This window comes from Podarcis melisellensis (assembly GCF_964234715.1).
Source record: "Podarcis melisellensis genome assembly, chromosome: 10".
In the NCBI taxonomy this organism is placed as follows: domain Eukaryota; kingdom Metazoa; phylum Chordata; class Lepidosauria; order Squamata; family Lacertidae; genus Podarcis; species Podarcis melisellensis.
In genome coordinates, this window is record NC_138542.1 from 3,733,399 (window position 1) to 3,755,982 (window position 22,584).

The following is a 22,584-nucleotide window of genomic DNA, read 5'->3' on the forward strand; positions in this document are numbered from 1 at the left end:
TGTGCAGAGCTGCGCGAAGCCCGGGACTGCAGGCAGCTCTGCACAGCCCTTGGAAGACCGGCGCAAAGTCGTGCCGGACTCCCGAGGGTTGCACAGAGCTTCCTGAAGCCTTTCAGCGAAAGCCTGCATTCGTCCCATAGGACGCACATACATTTCCCCTTCATTTTTGGAGGGGGAAAAGTGTGTCCTATAGGGCGAAAAATACGGTACCTATTTAGATAATGGCTTTTGTTCATCCTGCCCCAGTACATGCCACCAAATCAGTTCTGAGGATCCCCCCTCTCCAACCCTCTGGACCAGATTATGGGGGAGGGGAGAGAGGGAGGGGAAATTCCTGTTGCACAAGTGGAAGTCTTTGCCTGTACAGGGCAAATTTGTTGGATACAACACTTAAATAGTCATTAACTCTTTTTAAACCCTTAGGCTTCTTGTTGTTGTTAGGCTAAATATGTTTGTTCATTTTGTATCTTCCTTTTCGTATAAGTTTTTTAAAATAGATGTGCACACACAGAGACATGTAATAAGTTGGTGTGGAGCTGATGTTGTTAGAAACTGTTGTTTAGTTGTGTCCGACTCTTCGTGACCCCATGGACCAGAGCACGCCAGGCACTCCTGTCTTCCACTGCCTCCCACAGTTTGGTCAAACTCATGCTGGTAGCTTCGAGAACTGTTCAACCATCTCGTCCTCTGCCGTCCCCTTCTCCTTGTGCCCTCCATCTTTCCCAACATCAGGGTCTTTTCCAGGGAGTCTTCTCTTCTCATGAGGTGGCCAAAGTATTGGAGCCTCAGCTTCAGGACCTGTCCTTCCAGTGAGCACTCAGGGCTGATATGGATAGGTTTGATCATCTTGTGGGATCCCCAATTCCCCTTTTGCTCTGCAATGCCTCTTCCCCAGTTCAGCTCCAAATGTAAAGGAGAGGTATCCATTTAATGATGTTATTCCTGGTCCAGGTTTCCTGTATCAGTAAGATGTGATACTGTGATAGAAAATCAGTGGAACAGGTGTTCCTAGTAAATGCAGCCCATCGGGCTACAGTCCAGGTTAGGGGTAACTTTATGGTGGCCTGCTGGCCGTCAACCCCTTTTGCTCACGAGGTTAATTCCACCAAGGCCAAAGGACAGTTCTTGGATATTCTTTGCATATGGCAAACCTCTGATAGCCTCTTTTTAAATACTCCAAGTGTCTGATTTACCATCGGCATGCGGGACTAATGAAATGGTTTAATCCCCTCATTCATTTTCTTCATGGTTGACACTCGTGAAGCAAGAGGGTTTAAAAAAGCACACCTCAAAACTACTTTTGTTTATGTTCCCTTTTTTACATAACAAACCTTGTGTGATGAGTGTTTTATAACTGCTCTGTGGCTTCTTATATGCTTTTTTATTTGTATACAAGGAACTGGGACTGAGAAAATGATGATCTGCTCCCTGCAAATTTTGATTTTGATTTCATCATCCTATTGCACGTAAAGCATGCTGCAACAGGCAAGACAGTTTCAATCCTGTTGTCAGGTTTCCTCGCTGGTTAAGCCAAATCATGGTGCAAGTCAACAGCTGCACACAGTAATAGGCCAAATTAATATATAAATGGCAGCTGTTAAGCTGTACTGCTTACCTAGAAATATCAGATGACCAGGAAGAGAGCCATTTTTAGCTAGCCTGGTGCACACTGGCAAAACATTTCCTCTGCTCTAAAGGCTATAAAAAGGGGGAGGTGGGAGTAGGAAATGGTTCTTGCTTGACTCAGCTGATCCTGCCATTATCCCTGCAGGCAGATGGAGGAGTGAATGTAGGAGCTGCTAATATTGTTGTGAATGGAATTTGTGTCCCCTTGTTGGGAACTTCTTAGTCATGTACACGTGGTCTAAAGGATATTTGTAGCTATTTGCAAGATGGGGCAAGGACCACAGGCAAGAGGCTGCCAGACCAGACATTTTCCAATTTATAAATACACCCAGTCCCCATTGGGTGGAAGAGCATGTTTTTTAAGGTAGGATTTTTGGTACCTCAACTCCCATTCATCATATATCTTATCAAAGGGAGGGTGTATGAATCAGAACCCCCTGGAACAGAAATAATGTGTGCAGATGGACTAACTGCTTATAGTTGGACAGACTGGAGAGACTTCAGTAACTTGTTCTCAACCCCTCCCCCTCCCAATGATCTAGCTAGTAGTAATACGGAGGTAATCACATTGTCGTACTTTGGAGTAGTTAAGGATTATTAAGAAAATGTGCTTGAAAGAGCTTTAAATAATTGAAATAGGATAATTGCCTTCTGAGTAGCTCCATTTGGTCTCCAATGCCTGCTGTTAATTATACTGCACAAAGGTCTGTTCATCTGACTTACTGTTTATTAGGTCAACCAAGGTCTGTGCAAGCTGAATTCTCTGGAGCTTTTCATTAGGATGGTTCACGTGCAACCTGGGTGTCTCCTGCTGTTGCTGAATTAATCTCCCATCATTGCAGTATTAATATGTTTGACTTCTTGACTTAGCTTGCTTGGTAGAGCATGGGACTCTTAATCTCAGGGTCGTGAACTCGATGCCTTGCCAGGGATTGGACATGATGACCCCCATGGTCCCTTCCAACTCTCCTATTATTTTATCTTTCTGGCTCTGCCGGATACAGTGCCATTTCAACTGTTTCCCCAGAAACAGGAAACCCAGGAGGAAACCCAGCCAGATGGGCGGGGTAGAAATAATAAATTATTATTATTGTTTTGCGTTCTCTTTTGTGAGCCATGTCAGAGAATATTTATTTCACCTTTGGTTTGTTTTTTTAAAAACATTTAGTCCAACATTAAGGTAAGATGACATCCATGAAATAAGTAAACGATAAGCAAAAAAAGTTTTATTTCTACCACGCCGCAGTTGGAAAATTTAATAGCTGAACAGGTAGGATGTGTCCTACAGAACAGTTTGTGTGAGGCGAGCCAGAGCTGCTCAACACCTCAAATAATACATTTATTAAAAAGTTAAGGTTCCTTTTGCCCACAGTGATATACAAAAATATTAAGCAAAAAGATAGTTACATGGACTTTGCTTATTTTCTGCCGCAAGAGTTGTTTCAATCAAGGAATTGAGCACATACAGAAGTCAAACCATTCTAGTGTTTTGTTCTATCTATCTTCAGTCTCTTGCTCTTCCACTAGCATTTTCCAGGTCCTAAGTTGTGCACACCTGACTAGCATTCCATCAGGCTGCAACCCCTCCCACTCCCTTCTCAAAAGATTTCAGCAAATATATGTAGTGGCTTACTTTTGTTCCTCAAAACACTCCCAATAAGGGCAAGTATGGTCCTGCCACGGAGGAGTCCTGGAATTGATCAACTGAACCCACAGGATGCTCCAGAGCAAGATATAGAAGAGCCTTAGAATCAGCATACAGGACAGGAGAGAAACATGCTGAGACTCAGGAGCCTGCTCTCTCTAGGTGGAAGGAGAAACCGCAAACACTCATTAGACAGGCACGGGGAGGGGTGCTAGGCTGCAGTTCTAGTTTTAATGTGCCAAAAGAGTTTCCCCTTCATTTCAATGTGGCTTTTTATCCCAATGTCCCAGTGGGATAGTACCCCATGCAGATAAAAAAAAGGACGTCTGGAAGAGACTAGAACTTACTCATTTGGGAATACGAGACCTCATCACACACACATGTTCATACACAGTGGAATTAATTTTGGGGGGGATCTGGCCACAGAATTTTAATTTATTTAACAACGCTATTTAGCAACTTATAAAAAGATCTATATAAAAAGATTAGTTAAAATGCACACGATACCTCTGCAGTTAATAGGTATTACGCACATCTCTCAGGAATCTGTAGAAGTCTTCTTCTGGCAGTTGTAAAGCTTACAGTTTAAGAAGATGTATACGACACACACTTAGCGCTTTAAGGAATTGTCCGATGTCCCACAGCATTCCAAAGGTGACCGACATCCCAAAAACAAATACCATTTAAAAAAACAACAACAGTGGGACTTATTTCCATGGAAATGTGTTTAGCGCTGGGCTGTTTTACACACTTCACTACTAAAGAAGGTTGGAAGCATTTTAAGGAACACTTGTGTACAAAGCTTTACTTGGGAATGATTAGCAAGAAAAACTTAAGGAAGACATTGCTCTGTAGTGAGACAATAAATCAGCTCTGTGTTCTCAATATACAGAGGTTTCTAATGTATTTTCATTAACTAAGCAACACTTCCCCCCCCCGCCCCCAAACTGGCTAAACCACCAATCTTCAAATAAAGGCAATAATGAAATTTCAATTATTGATCAGTGTGTATTTAATACAGCTATGCTTAAACTGCTCATTGTATAGTTTCGTGACAAGAAAACTCTTCCTTCACATAAGCGTGCTTGACAGTTGCATATCACGCACGCATGCTGCATCAGTAAGAAACTCTTTGGTGATGCAAGAGGCCGGCTACATCTATTGTGAAAGAGTTAATCCAGTGGCCTTACAACAGATTTGTTAAGCATAGCGAAGCTAAAGATACCATATACAACACAGATATCCATTACAGAATTTTCAGCGTGTCACTAATAAGGAGACACCAAACTTGTATAGAGAGTTTGGCATCTCTCTGAACGCAGCTTCACACCTCTATGCCCCAGGCACTTTTTCTGCCTTGTTCCCTGCTCTTCCATGCATTGTTTCCCCCACTTACACATTCTGATTTTATCGTGCCTCCATTCCCCTTTAGTACGCAAATCTCATCTCTTTGGAATATCCCAATTTATCCAGATTGGGAATGCAAGCATACTGAATCATTGGAGGGGGGCCACACATCAGGATGAGAACGTCGTCTTGGGGCGGGGGCATGTGGTCCCTGATCATGTCTTCGTTCACAAATCCTTGGCTGTAATCCCAACCTAATTAGGAAAGACCACAATCCAAATTATCTGTTAAAAATGAGACACTGCAGTATCTATAGACACCAAAGAAAATAAATGCATATATACATTTTGTATTCATGGATTTTTATTCTGCTGTCAAAAAAAAAAAAAGAGCTTCAAGGTGATTAAAAATCAAATACACTAAAACAACAAGAATTGGACAGTAAAAACAAATACAATGCCTTTGGCCAGGGCACAGCCTGACTCCCTCCTTTGGGAATCTTCGCGGAGCTCTGGCCCAATGGTTGCCATTGGTTTGATCTTAATTAATTTTATAATGAATGATTTTAGAGTGTTGTGTTGTACTGTTGTACTGTCTTACTGTTGTTAGCCTCCCTGAGTCCGGCTTCAGCTGGGGAGGGCGGGATATAAATTAAATTATTTATTATTATTATTATTATTATTATTATTATTATTATTAGCCATTAAAAGCCTAAGAGGGTAAATTCTGTCTAGTCCCTAAAATGATGAATAAGGAATCAGGTGAGCACACACACGGAGGAAATCCTGTGCCCCAGTAAAGAGGCCCTTTCTGTAGCTACTACCAAGGGAGGGCATACCAGAGAAGGGCTTCTGATGAAGATTTTAATTCCCAGACAAAGTCAATGCGGAGAAAGTCCACTGCTGGTGCTGAAGAACAGAATGGCTGATTCACACACGACACTAAGTTAAGCCAAGGTTTAACTGAGCTGTTGTCTGAACAGTTCATGAGTAAGCTCTCTCCTCACTAGTCAGTATTTGTTCTTGTCTCAGTAGGAGCAAAGTAGTAAGCCATAGTTTGGGCTCACTGTATTTTGTGAACCAGGTGATAGTGAGCATGTGTGAATGAGTCCAACACTGCAGACAGAAATTTCATTTTACCCAAAACCCATTTCTAATGAGCCTCTTCACATATTCAGGAGTTATTGTCAACTAACTTTAAAAAGGTCGTTAGTCACAAACATTGACTCATCTCTATTACATCATGAATTTCCAATCGTCTTCACGTGGTGAGGGTCAGGGCACCTGGCTGTTAACCAGAAGGCTGGTGGTTCACGTCCACCCAGGGACAGCTGTGGGCAGGATTCCTGCATTGCAGAGGCCTGGACTAGATGACCCTCTGGGTTACTTCCAGCTTACAATTCTGTGATTACAGTTGGAAGACATTTTCCACAGAAGTCCATTTTTTTCCTGGCATTTGTCGCCGCAAACTGGAGTTTTCTTGCATGCACTCAACACCGAGCCACCACCAATCCTGGCTCACTTAACAGGTGTACTTGTACAATACATACATTTGCAAAGATACAAACATATTTTTAGATGGACAACTAAGATGATAATAACCATAATGGAATAAGGGACTTACTTTCAGGTGCTCTATCCAGCGTGTACCACAGTTTAAATCGGTTTGAATGTTGAGCCTGCACTTCCTCAAGTTCTGGGCGTAGCAGGATGTCATTCTCAGTCTGTCCAAGAAAAAAAAGGAACAACAGGGGGGTTTTTGTAGCTCTGTGCTGTCCACTGTACAAACTTTTTTAAAAGACTAGGTAAAAGCCACTCCCAAACCAGTAAATGAAGAAGGAAGTACAGTAACAGGCGTAAATTAGAAAGCTGTCATCCCACCGCACTTTTCCATGAGGCTATGGTTTGAGGTCTGGCTGGACTCTCGGTAGCAAGGAATAACAAAACAGGTCTAGTTGTGATGCATGCCATCGACTTTGATATCATGGTTTGATAATGCCAGAAGTCGGAAGAAATTATACAGTGATGTTCAGCCCTGCCCATAATCCTCTACTTTCTCAAAGCACCATAAGGGACACTTCTTCAGGCTTCATCTGTTAAGACTCTTGACACACCAGACACAAGGCAGCTCCAGGCAGGCTTTTGTTTCTGCCTGGTGGGCTCCCTTCAGCTTGGTGCACTGTGACTTGGACAGGCCTCCCTCCTCTAGCTAGCCAGAAGGAATGCAGGGAAGGCTAATGATGACAAGTCATTCTGAGGGGACAGGAGCTCCTTACAGAAAAGAAGCATAAATATCACATGGCTTCTTCCCATCCCAGCGCCACTATCTTTTGCAGCTAGGCACACGTCAGTTGCTCATCAATAGAATATAGATGTGCACATCTGTATACACTACGTGTATACTTTGTAGAGCTGGAAAAAGTGCAGAAAAAAGAGCAACCCAAATGATCAAGTGACTAGAGCAACTGCCTTACGAAAGGGAGCAATATTACCCATCCAAAGGAATTTGGCACAAAACAAAAGACTATATTTAGGGTTGCAAGGAAAGACTCATCTGCACCTGTTGTTGCTGGGAGAAGACACCTATTTCTGGGGCTGTCTCTATCAAAAGAAAGCTATTCTTGGATGGGATTATCTCAAGGCAGATGTCACAATGGAGGGTAAATAATGCAGAAGGAATCTTGGAGGTACAGAAGAACGTTATTAAAAATCAATGAAGGTTACGTTACAGGATTTAAATTGGTAAATCACCCTGTGGAGAAAACTAAATTAAGATAATTAGTGTTAGGGCTACTTTTATTTTGGTGTAAAAAATATTTAAGATGGACTAACAACACATGTAGCTTGATATATCATCCCAATACAGACACCAAGCACAACTGAGTATGAAAACACCACAAATCACAACTAAATCCAGTCTCTTCACATCAGCAAGGATACAAAAGATCCCAGGATCTAAGGCAGGGGTAGAAAATCATTTTCAGTCCAAGGGCAACCCTGTCTTGTGGGCAGCCTTCTGTGGGCCATGGCCACGCTGGGTGGGGTCTGAGTGAAGACTGGGTGGAGCAATGAGTGCAACTTTTACCTCTGCATGGTAGGGTGAGATTTCTGTGTACCTCTCTCCACTCAGGCAAGGCCTCTTTTCACAGCTCAAGAGCACATTCCATCCAGGCAAAAGCACTGAAGATGTGAAATGGTGCCACTAGCAAATGATGTGGCCTATGGAGAGAATGCAGCCTGGGCACAGTCCCAGGGGCCAACAGAGAGGCCTGGAGGGGCACGTTTAGCACCTGGGCTTGAGGTTCTCCACCCTGGTCTAGAGCAGGCTTCCCCAACTTTGTGTTCCCAGATGTTGCTGCACTTCAACTACCATCATCACATCTACTGGCCAAGAGTTGTAAGGCCAACAAGGTCTGGAAACTCAATGTTGATCTAGGACCTTTGGACCTCCAGATATTACTGAAATACTGCTCCCATTGTCACTGGTTGTGCTTACAGTTTGGCAATATCCTGAGGGCCAAAGGTTCCCACTCCTGGCCCATGGGATGGTCTGAAGGAACATGACCTAGTTCTACTGCTGAAGCCAAGGAGGAGTCCAGAAACCTTCTGAGATGGAACACTGTGGGAACCCAATGCAAGCTGTTCTGAGCAGTGCGAAAAGGGATATAAGGCTGCAAGTTTATGCACACTTATGTGGGAGTAAAGTCCTATGTAAATTATAGAATATATTGCCAAGTAAACGTGTAGGATTGCACTGAATATCAATGAATATGTCCCTTTAAAAAAACACCACCACCTTGCTTTTCTGAGCCCTGCCAAAATCCTGCCTTTCCTTCAGATTAACATTCACAAAAAATAAAAATAGAGACGTCTATTTACCTGGTTAGCAAAGAGTAAATGGCAAATGGTGGGATCCTCTTCATCCTTCATGATAGCCCGAATGAGCTGCAACATGGGGGTAATTCCTTTAGAGAAAGGGGGGGGGGGGGAGGAAAACCAGCCACAGCAGAGTCAAACAAAGAAAGCCACAAACTCAATACACAAAAGACAGCAAACAATCTATTTTGTACCTGTTCCACCTGCTATCATCCCCACATATTTGACATGTTTAAGAACCGGTTCAGATTTCTTTTCAGGACGAATAGCAAATACGCCTGTGGAAACATCAGAAAGGATATAAACAGTGGTTTTATGGCTAGAAGCAGAAGTTGATAAGAGCCACAATTTCCCCACCCTTAACCAGGAGACTGGAGGAAGAAAACCTTGTCCTAGAGATGCGCAACCTGTGGCCCTCCAATGCTGCTAACACAGAAACTCCCATCAGCACCAGTGAGCACGGTCAATGGCCAGGGATGATGGGAGCAGGAGTCTAACAACATCTAGAGACCCCGCTGCCTCAGCAGAATAGGGAGAGACCCTCTGCTGCCCTCTATGAGAAAATAAACATAAGCTAGGGAAAATGCTATCTTGAGAGCTGCCAACCAATTCATTACCTAAGCCCCATCCAGTGCTCCTCTGCAAGAAAAGGCAGGGTGACAGGAAGAGTAAAGGCAGCTGCTAGAATTCCCATTAGAAGCCACAATTCTTGTGGTGGTTTACTTACTACTGAAATCCCTGCACCTTTCTACTAGAGAGGCTGCATGAAGGCACAGTGCTACCTGGGTTTCGCATTGAGAGAACGTGCTGTAGCAGGAGCTGGGCCCATGCACTCTCTCCCCCTCCATGTGCAAGAATATGAAAGATCGCTCCTTGCGAGCCTCCTTCTGGCCACTCCTGCAGCCAAGCTGGTGCCAAACATATTGCTGCTTTCCTTTGGACCACATCAGCAAGGCCAAGAGGGAGGTCTTGTTGTCTGGGCAGCCCAGGACCCCCCGACACACTGCCCAGGCTTGCACCCTGGGAGGTCACTTCAGGGCTGCTAATGCAACAGTTTGACTTTGCCCACGGAGGCGCACTCCATTGTCTCCCGAGACAGACAGATGAACACCATCACGGCTTGTAATAATACCAGGAAACTGGTTGCATAGCGTCTGCTACAGCTGGCAAGTTCTTTCCTTGCAAGCAAGCAAGCAAGCAAGCAAGGGGAGGAGACACATTTGAGCTCAAGACACCACAGCACACGAGCACTAAATTGTGCTTCAGTTATCTGAAAGCAACCAGAGTTCCTGTGGTAACTCTGCTTTGATTTAGGAAGTAGATGTTCTTAATCCCTGTAATGACTGACGTATTGCTGTGTGCCATTATATGCACATTGGTCCCATTTAGATTATCAAATGGGCTCCAGTGTGTACTCCTGCAGGGGAGTTAGAAGTCTGTAACCAACGGCACCTGCAGCACACACCCCACATGACCCTATTCTGCACATCTTCCATCATGTAGGAGACCCTCTCACTTTCTTTCCATCTGACCAAATTATCCAATTTACTCTGCTGCTAGCACAAAGTGTTTGATTTTTCCTTTTCTTTTAAAAGCTTGTTTATTGTTTTGCCGGCTTTCCTTAAGAAAGCAACTGGTGTCTTATTCCACTTAAGAGAAAGCTTTCATCTGTCTCAGCCAGCTTTGTCAATGGTCAGGGATAATGGGAGTTGGAGTTCCAACAACATCAGAAGTGCAACATGTGGGTAACCCATGGAATATAAGGAATGAGATGTTTCTTATGAGCCCATGCTATTTATAAAAACCAGTCTTGCCTTTCCCCTTGTAGACAAGCAGTCCACTGGGTCCACGAAACTCAATCGTGTCATTTATTTTTAGGTTTTCCAAGTACTGAGACATCTTCCCTCCATCAGGGAATTTTGGGTGAACTCCTTTGAAATATATCTATTTAAAAGAGAGAGAATAGAAAAATGATAGCTTTAAAACAAAAAACAATAGTAGTGTATATATCAGATTAGTTTCAGATTTTCTATGTGGGCAATGCAAGGATAGGAAACATGTCTCACTTCACACCCTTTGCAAATCTAGACTAATCATCAACAGTTTCACCACCACACTGCAAGCATATGGCTGTATAGGGGCCATCCGTGAGGGTTTCAAATCAGACTGAATACTTCACAGAGGGTCACGAGATACTTCAAATTTTGTTGCTTTATTGCCCTGAAGCGATCATTCTCAACAGCCATTACCTTCACAACAAGATCCACATAACCTTTGTCATCATCGCTGGTGACTGGTGTGTAGGGCCTGATCACCAGATTCCCATCGATTCTTGCAGAGAGGTAGATGTGCTGCCCTAGAGGTAAATTAGTAAGTTTTAAAAATACATCATATTTTGAAGAGACTGAAGAACATGCTTACATTCTTCTTGATATTGGCATCCCTTTAGCATACTTGGTAACACACTACGCTCTCCCAGAATGCTATGTTACGTTATGGCCATTCTAGATCAAATCAGCAAATGCATCTGTAGAGCTTCATTTTTCTTAAAAAATGATCCAAAACTAAAGTTTTCCCAACTCACCCTCTCCACATTTTCAATTTAACATTTACAGTATAAAGCCAGCTCAAGTATTGTACTTCTTTCCTACACACAGAATTCAGGAATTCAGGCTGCAATCCTACACTTGCTTACCTGGGAGTTAAGTCCCACTGAACTCAGTGGGCCTTACTTCTCGGTAGACATGTATAGGTTTGTGCTACCAGAGTGGTCCACATCTGCACTGAGCCCCAAAGGGGTCTCCTACCCAGGTGTGTACAAGGCACAAGAACTAAACTATGTACCTTGAGACTATTCTCTGGCTCTTCCAACAACTTCCCAAGGTCCTCAGGAGTATCAACTAAACAGAATGTGACCTGTGGACCAACAGTTGACTCTTCTTGTTTTATGGTATTCAGAATGGATAATTTTCCCCATGGTCATAAAAGGTAAAGGTAAAGGTACCCCTGCCCGTACAGGCCAGTCTTGACAGACTCTGGGGTTGTGCACCCATCTCACTTAAGAGGCCAGGGGCCAGCGCTGTCCGGAGACACTTCCGGGTCACGTGGCCAGCGTGACATCGCTGCTCTGGCGAGCCAGAGCCGCACACGGAAACGGCGTTTACCTTCCCGCTGGTAAGCGGTCCCTATTTATCTACTTGCACCCGGAGGTGCTTTCGAACTGCTAGGTTGGCAGGCGCTGGGACCGAGCAGCGGGAGCGCACCCCGCCGCAGGGATTCAAACCGCCGACCTTTCGATCGGCAAGTCCTAGGCGCTGAGGCTTTAACCCACAGCGCCACCTGCGTCCCCCCCCCCCCATGGTCATACTACACATCAATAACACAAAGTACTATCTATATATCTATACACAAAGTACCTATTCTCATGGTTGATCTGTGGGCAATATTAACAAGTTATACTAACATGTGGCTTTGTTGTGATACTTTTGCTTTCTGCAAGCCCAGATGTTAGAACTTGCTCCCAGGTGGTAAGAGAGGTGGATGAACAGTACAACTGTTCTCCTGGACAAATCATCCCAACACCAGAGAAGGAAAAGAAATTGTGTTGCAACCAGAGACAGAGGGGCTATAGTAAACCAACTCATCAAGTCCTTAAACCAGCTGTGTGAAGACAATGGACGCCACAGTACCATTCTGTCTTTGCCACCACTTGTGTCCCAAGAGCAAGGTGGGGGCATCTTTCCGATTAGCTAAATGTATAAAGACTCAATTTCTCCAGGAGAAAAACAACTGATCCATGAAGAATCAGGAATGTTGAAAGCTACTCTTCTTGCCCTTGTTGGCATTACCTTCTGACTTTTTCTCCTTTCATATTGAAACTAAAGCCATGAGCTCCCAGGAGATGTTCCATGCATGTACTGACCAGATCCAGATCTAGCTCAGTGGTGCAGCAGTATTTCTGGGTGCTGTGACAATTTTAAAAGATCATGAATACTTTCCCCCTGAGCTTTACTCCTTCTGCCAATGGAGAACCGTAGCTATAGGCTTAGTACAGGAGAGGGTGGGTGGGCTGCTCATAAGGCTCTTTCCTTTCAAAGCCCAACAATTCAACCAAATGTCTTGGGTTCCCATTCTATTCCTCCACCACACACAAAACCCCCAGACAGACAGATAGATGCAGCTGCACTGCAAAAAGTGTTCATTTTCTTCAAATAAAAACATACCAACAGGAAGGCCTAGAATGTGTTCTGGGGATGGCAAGGCAAAACGGAATTTTCTTGTGTCATGACTAATCTCCTGAAAAAGGAACAGCAGGCAAGTCAGTGCTTTGAAGGGAAGCGCAAATGCTTGAGTATTATACATTCTTCTACCACATATATTTATAACCAAGATAAGAGGTAAAGGTAAAGGATCCCTGGATGGTCAAGTCCAGTCAAACTTGTCAGTGGGGTGTGGCGCTCATCTCACTTCAGACCAAGGGATCTGCGTTGTCAATAGAAGCTTTCTGGATCATGTGGCCAGCAGGACTAAACCGCTTCTGGCGCAACGGGACACCGTGATGGAAGCCATAGCACATGGAAACGCCATTTACCTTCTCACTACAGCAGTACCTATTTATCTACTTGCACTGATGTGCTTTTGAACTGCTGGGTTGGCAGGAGCTGGGACAGAGCAACGGGAGCTCACCCCGTCGCGCAGATTCAAACTGCTGACCTTCTGATCAGCAAGCCCAAGATGCCCGGTGGTTTAGATGACAGCACCAAGCCATGTTTCAGAACTGCCTGTTCGCTTAGAAAATAAACATGCATGCTTATAAGGAGAGTGGGAGACACACACTTTGGTTTTCCATGGATTGTTTGGGAATCCTGGTACATTTTGTTCTCTATCTTAACTTGGCAGGGGGAGAAGAGGGAAAATTGAGCTATGGTGACTATTACCTCTTTGTCAATCAGTCGCAGAGCATATTTCACATCTGGATTCTCCAGGGTAATGGGAGGCAGAGGCTTAGAGAAAATTCTCATGATCAAGCTGATCACGAAGTATACTGGAGACAGCGCAACTCTTCCCAACTGCAACACAGAAAGGGAAAGGACAGTATCACTACCATGACTCTAAATATGAACAGCCCACATCAGTAAACATTCATGAGCAAAATAAAAAATAAAATAGCAAGTAACATCACATTAGTAGCATAGTATCACAAAGCAATACATAAGATACTAATTTTCCTTTTAAAACAACAGTTCAAGTAATCTTTATTTTCTTGAGGGATGAAGTAAAATATAGTACCTCTGTACTGTAAAGGTAAGTGGCTTTTAGAGTCCTGTGCTTCACATCCATTACTCCACAAACCCTTGCAATAACCCCATGAGTTGTGCCAATATTTGGAACATGAAAAATGGAGGGATATATAAAGCCAGGTAGTGAACTTGTGGCCAAGGGGATTTCCCAGCTCACACTCAAACAACAACACACACAAATGTAATTTGTTCTGCAAGTTTCCTACTTCTAACAGGTGCCTGGGTTTAGCTGGCCAAGAGCACATAAGAGATTTATGGCATTTTAAAATATTTGCTTTATTTACGAATACCCATCTCCCTACATACCTACCTATATACATTGAGAGGGAGAGGGAATGAAAATGAAAATGCTAGCACAAATGGAAGCAAACAGGAGATCCACCAGCGCACACCAAATCCCCAAGGTACATTCTGCTAATTCATAGCTGTTTGATTCTTCCCAACCACCAGCCCTTGTTTTTCACATACATCCACACCTGATCCCTCCCTGTGGCGCAATGTGTGTGCATGCTGCATATCTTCCCAACTGATACTTCACACACATAGATTTCCTAACTATTAGCCAACATTTATGAGCTATGAACCAGCAGTTTGCCTTTAAAAAAAAATGGTGGATGTAATTATGCAGCCATGATGTAAATATGTCAAACACAGGTCTTGTTTGTGTTAACTAGGACTTTAGCTTTTCTGAACCAGAATCAGAGCAAAGGGTCTAGAAATGATCAAAACAAACTTGGATGGATTAAATAAATAAATAAATAAATAAAATAATAGAATACAGCTCATACAGGATAAGAAGTGAAGCTGCATGTGACTCGATCACAGTATCTAACTTACAGCAATGCACACAAGGAGGGCATCTGTGGGTATATGCTAAGTTGTATGAATATCAAGTGTAAGATACCTGTGCATCATGTAACAAGCTGTTCATTATTATCCATAATTCAGTAACCAGTTTTATAAGAAGGCCACTCTGAGGGAAAAATGCACAGTGGTCAAGACTGTATCTCCATCTGCTCAGGTGGACTGACCATGCCCTGCCGCAATTTCTCATGGCTGGCCCAAGACATTTCAGCACCTGAGATGAACCACAGAATGATTCCCACCTCCCCACCAGGGAAGAAGCGTGAGTGAAGATCTACATCAGGCACAAAGGGGAATAAAGATACACATCAGGATCTGCTGCCCCTATGGATTCTGCCTCTTGAGATGGCTGCCTCACCTTGCCTCATGGGTGGGCTGACCCTGCCATTGCTCTCCTCTGAAGAAGTAACTTGAGGACTAGCAGGCGTTGCTCAGAGGGCGAGATCTGGACTTGGAGCCTAGAGCGGCTGGACTGCTCCAACTGCTTTCCACTCTTCATTCCAAGGGAAGCTCTTTATCAGATTGGGCTGAGTGACTCTTGAATATTATACATGATGCCAACTTATCTAACTGCATGGTTGACCTTAGTGGTTTATAATTCCTTATTAGATACTGCCGAGAGGCAGGAGAGATAATCTGTCATCATGAAAGGAGAGAAAGGAAAGGAACTAGAGAATATCCCCACATACAACAGACAAACTTCATGGAATGATTTGTTTAAAGGTGCTGCAGATTTAGAAACACACAGTCTATCTTACAGTAATTTAGCATTCCTAAAAAAAACAACCCAAAACATTTCTAAACAATGACCCTGAAGTTCAGTATCTTGCAATATTTCATTCTCCCAGTTCATCTAATAGAAGATAATTTTCTTCTCTTCTATATCTGCCCTGGTGTGGGACCAATACGGTTTCAAGTGGCCCAATTTATTTTATATAAGATTATTTTAACTGTGGGTGCAGCGTTGAAGACAGGACCTTGGAATCACCACATTCAAAGCCCTGTTCTCGTCAGCCAGATCCTATCCAGACATGCTTGAAGTTATTCTCCCATGACCCCCTCAATCACCTTCCCCTAAAAGAAGGTATCTGCAACTGGGTGATAGATGTCAAAATCTACTAGGTCCAGAGCCGTTCCCCCTACCCCACCTTCATGGTGGCAGCAACTACCCCTTATGCAATGAAGCGCTCACCACCCCCTGGACTGCTCAACCCTCCTCTCTTCGCCAGGCTAGATTTCACTAGCTCTGCTGGGCACGGATGTAGAGAGACACCTAACTTGCAAGTACAGTACTGCAGAGGGTTGGACTGGATGACCCTTGGGGTACCTTCCAACCCTACAATTCTATTATTCTACCCTGTACACATCAGGGTACATAAGCTGAAATTAATTCCACCATGTCAGACATGTATTTTATCCAGAGCACCATTTGATGGTGCTGAAGCAATAAAAAAATCAATTTCCTCTAGCCGCAACATCAGATATTCCCAGGGCTAGCACTAATGTTAATTAATCACTAATGAAGGCGGTTCTTAAGGAGAACATAAAAACACTCTTATTCCGAATGCCCCATTGAAAAAGACAAGTTGAGAGCTCTCTGTCAATATTCTGACTACAGTCTTGTTGACATGGTGCGTTTGCGCATAATACTAGTGAACTACCCTATGTTTGTGACCCACTAGGCTAGAGTCTGTCTCTCCCAGAAAACCAGATACAATTTAAATTTTATTACTTTTGTTCTAATCCTTTCCTGCAGGGAGTTTAGGCCAGTGTTTCCCAACCTTGGGCCTCCAGCTGTTTTTGAACTACAATTCCCATCATCCCTGACCACTGGTCTTGCTAGCTAGGGATGATGGGAGTTGTAGGCCAAAAACATCTGGAGGCACAAGGTTGGGAAACACTGGTTTAGGCAACAGACATGGCATCCATTTTGGGGCTCCAATCCAGTACCCACTAGGCTATATTGCCAGAAACTATTACCACCCCACCCCCAACATATCATCAGGGTCTCAGAGGCTTGGCCAACCACTTCTCAGGCTAGTGGAGTTGGCACTGCATTTCTATGCTCTTCCAGTCTTACCTTCTCCAGGCTGCCCCACTAGAGCCAACAATACAGCGTCTTCAGCTGTCTTTACCATCTAATTTTAAGCCAGGGGAGCCATTTTGTTTTGTCAACTTTGAATGGCCAATGACTTTTTTTACCCTTTCTTGCTGGTTTATCCTCTTGTTCAGAGGCTCTCAAACATAAGACAGGGAAAGCAGCCATTGCCACTGGATTAGCACTGCAGCCTGCCTGACAACCAAGGCATGGTTAACATCTTAAGATCCTATTGGAACGTCTAAGAGTACAACAAACTGTTGCATGAGCTGCGTGGCTGCTACAAATGGCAGCAATTCCAAATATGTTTCTCCCCAAGCCCCTTCATTGTGTCTAGCAAGTAAAATGTGTGATATGGTATCACGGCACTTCCAAGTTTCCCTATCTCATTTCATTGGCAGCTGCTTCCAAGAGTGGGAAATCTGACGCATGTTTTCTCGTTACCTTTTAGTTTTTTGTGGGGTCGGGAGGGAGAGAGGAAAAAAGACAGGAACCATAAATCTCCTGAAAGGACGAGGTGTGCCCTGAAGGAATTTAAGGCCACTATTATTTATTGAACATTAATTAATAACTACTGTTATTCATGGTTTATAGCAATTATTATTAATTTCATATAGGTTGATTTGCTAGTTTTCTTCATTGTTAATTGTGATTTTTAATGCTATTATTTTCCACACATAAAACAATATAACTTACAACACATAAACGAGTTGCTTAAAAACCACCCTGGGATTCTTGAGTGGATGTTGGATGACAAATACTTCAAACAAACATAAATAAAACATAATTGTGTGAATTTCAAGCACTGCTACTATAGTATCTATTTTATGAATGAAGAGGGCATGTGTGTTTTGCTACATGGAATCGGTTTGTTTAAAATCCTCATGAGATTCAGTTAAATGAACAAGCAACACATTCCCACCAGCTGAAGTTTCCAGATTAGTAGTTCTTCCTGACCAAGAACCAGTGAAGGAAGCCAAAACACACACACACAGTATTTGCATCAGTTTCCTGGAAGACATTCAACATTTCAAACATCAGAATATTATTGTCAAGGAAGAAAAAGCGATATGGCTTCTCTCCCTTCCCTGGGAATTTAGTCTTCTTAAGAAACAAGCGCAGAGCAGTTAGCATTCTGTTCTTAAAGCTTTCAACCAGGACCTTGGTCAGCTAAGGATTATTGCCTCCAGCTTTAGGGTGCGGCCGAGCAGCATGCAGCACATTCAGATTTAGCCCTCTGAGGAATTCAGTCAGACTGGCCAGAGGGAATGGTGGGAAGAAGATGCCAACAATGCCTGCTACAAAAACAGCAGGTTCATCCTGTCAAGCCAACTGCAATAGACCATGTCTTGCAAATGTCTCAAACTGATGCAACCCTCCCAAGTCACTTCTGCAATGGAACCCTTTCTCCTACAAACATGTGGCTAATATCTAGCATGCATAACTGATATATTCTATATATTTTTCTTTCCTTCTCTACATCCAACTGATTACAAAAAGGACACACTTATTTTCAGTGTAATGTAGTCCTCATACAGAGCCATCAATACTCAAGGGGACATCAAAGGTGAACAGAGAGCTCAGGCAGATTTGAGGAGGCAAAGGTTACTGACAGGGATACATAAAGATATGAGAGAAAGTCAAAACAGTCACCAAGAAACAAGAGGAATGTCTCAGGAAAACCCCAAGGTTTGCAGAAGTACAAGCAAAATGCTAACTAAAGATCAAAACTAATGGGGCAAATAATAAAATAATAATAATAATAATAATAATAATAATAATAATAATAATATATTATTTATACCCCGCCCATCTGGCTGGGTTTCCCCAACACATAGCAATGGAGGCTAAGCATGCTCAGCTACCCCGGAGCACAGTCCTTTGGAAAACGCTGGGGCGAAGAGGTAAGGAACTGGCTGGCTGGAAGTGGCCAGAGAACAGTGGGACATACCGTAGTCACAAAACCAGGAGGCTTTAAAATGCTGCTGTTCAGCTGCTGGACATGCCAGAGTCTAGCCAAGGTAGACAGCAAAGACCACAGTGGGGGTTAAGAAAAGAGACTGGAAGGAGCAGTGATCTCCCCCTCTCTTGCCCTGTTCTCAGCTGCTTTTCTCTTTCACTTTCTTCTACTACTGACTAGTTAATGAACAGAGAAAAAGGAAGTAGAAAAATGGAGTGAAACAGGGCAAAGGGAGACACAAACAACTACAAGAAGGCAGAAACAACCATCTCGCTGTCTTGAATAAGTCACTTCCTGAATCATGCTGAAATGCTATTTTAAACGTAGATAGGAACGAAAGTGAGAGCTGCTGGTAGAATCAACAGAAAAATCCAAGAGTAGCTGCGACTGAACTTGGAAGGGAGAGGAAGCAGAAAGATACAAGGAGAGGAGGAGGAGTAATCTGGAAGCCAGGAGTAGAAAAAAAGGGAAAGAAAAGATGAACAACAGAGGTGATGGGAAGGGAAGGGGACCAAGTGGGGGGGTGTAGCTTTCTGGAGGAACCCAGAACCGTAGCCCATCAAGAAGACACACTTCCCTTTCATGAAGGTGCCACTCCTCAAAGAGGAGGACTATCCCCACAGTCCTGAGGTACAACACATATATATTGCAACTTCTTGTTTTGGTGCCTCACTCATTTTATACAATTGTGTGATCTACTTTAGCTTTTTAAAACAAACTGGATAGGAATTTATCTGTATCAGCAGCTGCAAAGTTCAGCAAGCTTCTCTGAACCACTCAAGAGCCCAGAGAGTTAGACTCTAAGCTCTAGGCTGGTGGCCTTTGGGGTAGCATAGGGAGCAAGGCAGGCAAAAAAAATTGCCATCCAGCCCCCTAAGCTACGGGCCCCTTCCTGCTCACCTGCCAAGTTCGCTGGGCCCTTGGGGGGCTGCCTGAAGCCTAAGCCCCCCACATGTGGGATGGAAAACTTCGAACCGCATAAATGGGGCTCCCTCTGAACTCTGCATTACAGGCTTCCTCAGCCTCGGCCCTCCAGATGTTTTGAGACTACAATTCCCATCATCCCTGTCCACTGGTCCTGCTAGCTAGGGATCATGGGAATTGTAGGCCCCAAAACATCTGGAGGGCCGAGGCTGAGGAAACCTGCTATATTATATCCACTGCAAGTAGGCTACACAAGGATTTATAACTCTCATGAAAACGCTGTGCTCTCACAATATATATTGGAAAGTACCCAATTAAATTTCTCCAGACACCACCCATCTCTTCAACCAAGTTTTAAGTGGTGGTGTTAAGTTCTGTTTTGTAGAACTTCAAAAGACACAGAAAATGTTTACGAGAGATGTAAATAATGATAACTCAGTTTCTAGCATAGAGAGACCCAGGCAGATTCAAAGCAAAAAGAATTGCTGTACTTATATATAAGTGCCCATTTGTTCTATGGAGCGTTCAGTCTTAATTTTAATAATTGAGGGCAAATATTAACTAGTGATGGCTGAGGAGCTACAGCAATTTATTTCTCAGAAAATAATTTGCTTGTGGTATGATACTGTACAGGCAAAGCAATGTGGCAGCCTTTGGGTGTTGCTGGACCTGACACCTGACCATTGGCCGAGCTGGCGGGAACTGATGGGTGCCACGTTGATCACCTATCAAGTACCTATACTGAAGATCTGGTAAATGTTTAATTTCAGTTAATTAAAGGAATACATAAGTAACCCTATGCTCCCTGGTAGGGTGGGCTGAGAGTCTGTAGGAATCATAGAATCATAGAGTTGGAAGAGACCCCAAGGGCCATCGAGTCCAACCCCCTGGCAAGCAGGAAACACCATCAGAGCACTCCTGACATATGGTTGTCAAGCCTCTGCTTAAAGACCTCCAAAGAAGGAGACTCCACCACACTCCTTGGCAGCAAATTCCACTGTCGAACAGCTTGCCATGGATCTCCCATTCTATAGGCTGTGGCCTCCCCATTATGCCAGCAGAAACCTTCATGGCCAGCACTGTGTTGATGCTCCCCAAAACAGGGTGTTCCAGGAACAACCCCATCAAAAATGACCAAAAAATGTCTGCCCTGGAGCTGATGCACAAACAACCCCTGAGATCAGTTATTAAACCCCATTACTGTGAACTGTGATGGTAACTTTTCCTTCTCTGAATTGTGAAGATTAATACTCTGCCTTCTGACCGAATAATCCTCAATATGATTTACAAGTTGCAATAATACAAAACTGTATGGGAGCATGCAGTTCTCTGGGCAATGGATGGAGCCTGGCACCTCTTGATAATCCTCTTGGTGAGCAGGAACCTCAGAGATCTGCAGGTGGATGAAGAGAGTGTGGCTGGGTCCCAAGCCACCATTTGTGCCATTCCTGTATATTGCTTCTTCAGGAGGTCAGAGATGAAATACCTCTGATCTTGGTCCAACTTGCTCCATAGCCTGACTCTTGGTAAATCTCTGCATTTCATCAAGGTCTGTCCTAATCCTGCTGCCCAAGGCCTACCAGGGGTTGCACCACCTGCAAAACATGTGCTCCACCACTTTTCTCCAAGGACTGCAGTGCTTTTGTAAGCAAGATAGTTAGCCGTCTGTTATGCTCTCATTCCAAAGGCACCAATTATGCATAAAAAAATCCAGAGTGTAAATAAGATAATGGCTAAAGCAAGAGCTATTAAAAACCAGCAAGATATGCAGCCCTACATTACGCATATTTCCTCAAGAGTAAGTGCTACCACATCACTACTGACTCAATGAAGATTTACTTGGGAGTAAAACACAACTTGCCAAGAGTTACTAAACATATACTGAATCAGGCTATTGATCTTAAACATTTTTTCTTTAGATCAGGCTGCTGGGGTACATAATGTTCTCTTAACTGCCTCTCACCAAAATGTAATAATGCAAAATATACTGTCAGCATTATGATGTCAAAGTACATTAGGCACACCCCCTTTTTTAAAAAAAATTCAAAGCTCTATAAATAACTTTAAAAACCATCCATTGCTGATGGATGGCTAGCAACAGAGAGAAGGCAAAAAGCCTTTTCTATTCCAGTGTGGTGATCGCCAGGAAAGTCTGGAGTGTTTTTCCTATGAGTTGTCAAAGTACGATGAGTCACAAACCCCGCCCTGCAAGCTTCGGAGCAGCTGATAGAATAGGCCTCTCTCCGCATACCAGTCTGATCTCGATCTCCCCAACAATTTTTTCTCTTTCTTGATGCACTCGCGAGGTGCACGCGCGGGGGATCTCTCCCTCCCTCCTTCCGCCCCCCTTGCAAAGGCGCAGCAGCCTCCGAGCGGGGCCTTCTGACTATCTGAGAAACGTGCAGGAAAGGAAGGTGCCGCCCCCCGACTTGCTCTCCGTGCAAGGCGCCCAGGCAAGCCCCTTGCAAAACGCGCTGAGCGCCCGCCCCGGGAACCTGCAGCGCCGGGCAGGAAGAGGCGCGCGCCCCGGGCTGCCATTTGCAGAGGGCGCCGCCTGCCTCGGCCCGTCCCCGGGGAGCAGCGCTTTGCAAGGCGCGGAGGGAGCCGGCCGGGTACTTACGGTGCTCAGATAGGCCCCCATGGCTTCCTCGGGGTCCCGCCGCCTCAGCCCCCAGATGCAACGCAGCGGGCAAAGAGCGCAGCCAAGACGCCTCTCGCCCGCCCCCTCACGCCCCTCCTCCCGCCACCCGCCCTTCGCGCGCTCATTTGCCTCGGAGGCCCGTCCATCACAAGGAGGTCACAGCCTGACTCGCTGGGAAGAAGCGGCGGGCGGGGTCTGGAGACCGACTGCGCCTTGATTTGTGGAGGAGCCAGAGGGAGCTCTTTACGCGTGGAAAGAAGGGAGGGAGGGAGTGCCCGCTTACCAGGGGCTGCTGGGAATTGGA

At 44.3% G+C, this 22,584-nt stretch overlaps 1 protein-coding gene and 1 long non-coding RNA gene across 2 annotated transcripts; one reads left to right on the plus strand and one right to left on the minus strand.

Annotated features, from left to right (window-relative positions):
- Positions 1–533: 533 nt before the first annotated feature.
- LOC309379569 lies at positions 534–3,274 on the plus strand. Its single transcript, XR_014172539.1, has 2 exons — positions 534–2,629; positions 2,660–3,274. It is a non-coding gene; the product is annotated as an uncharacterized lncRNA (long non-coding RNA).
- Positions 2,831–22,381, minus strand: LOC309379568 (NADH-cytochrome b5 reductase 3-like). Its single transcript, XM_081928814.1, has 9 exons — positions 22,260–22,381; positions 13,431–13,562; positions 12,717–12,789; positions 10,743–10,849; positions 10,308–10,437; positions 8,688–8,771; positions 8,497–8,582; positions 6,242–6,341; positions 2,831–4,872 (listed from the first exon to the last, which is right to left on the minus strand). The coding sequence occupies exons 1-9, from the start codon at positions 22,278–22,280 to the stop codon at positions 4,700–4,702; spliced, it is 906 nt and encodes a 301-aa protein (XP_081784940.1). The 5' UTR covers positions 22,281–22,381; the 3' UTR covers positions 2,831–4,699.
- Positions 22,382–22,584: the final 203 nt, after the last annotated feature.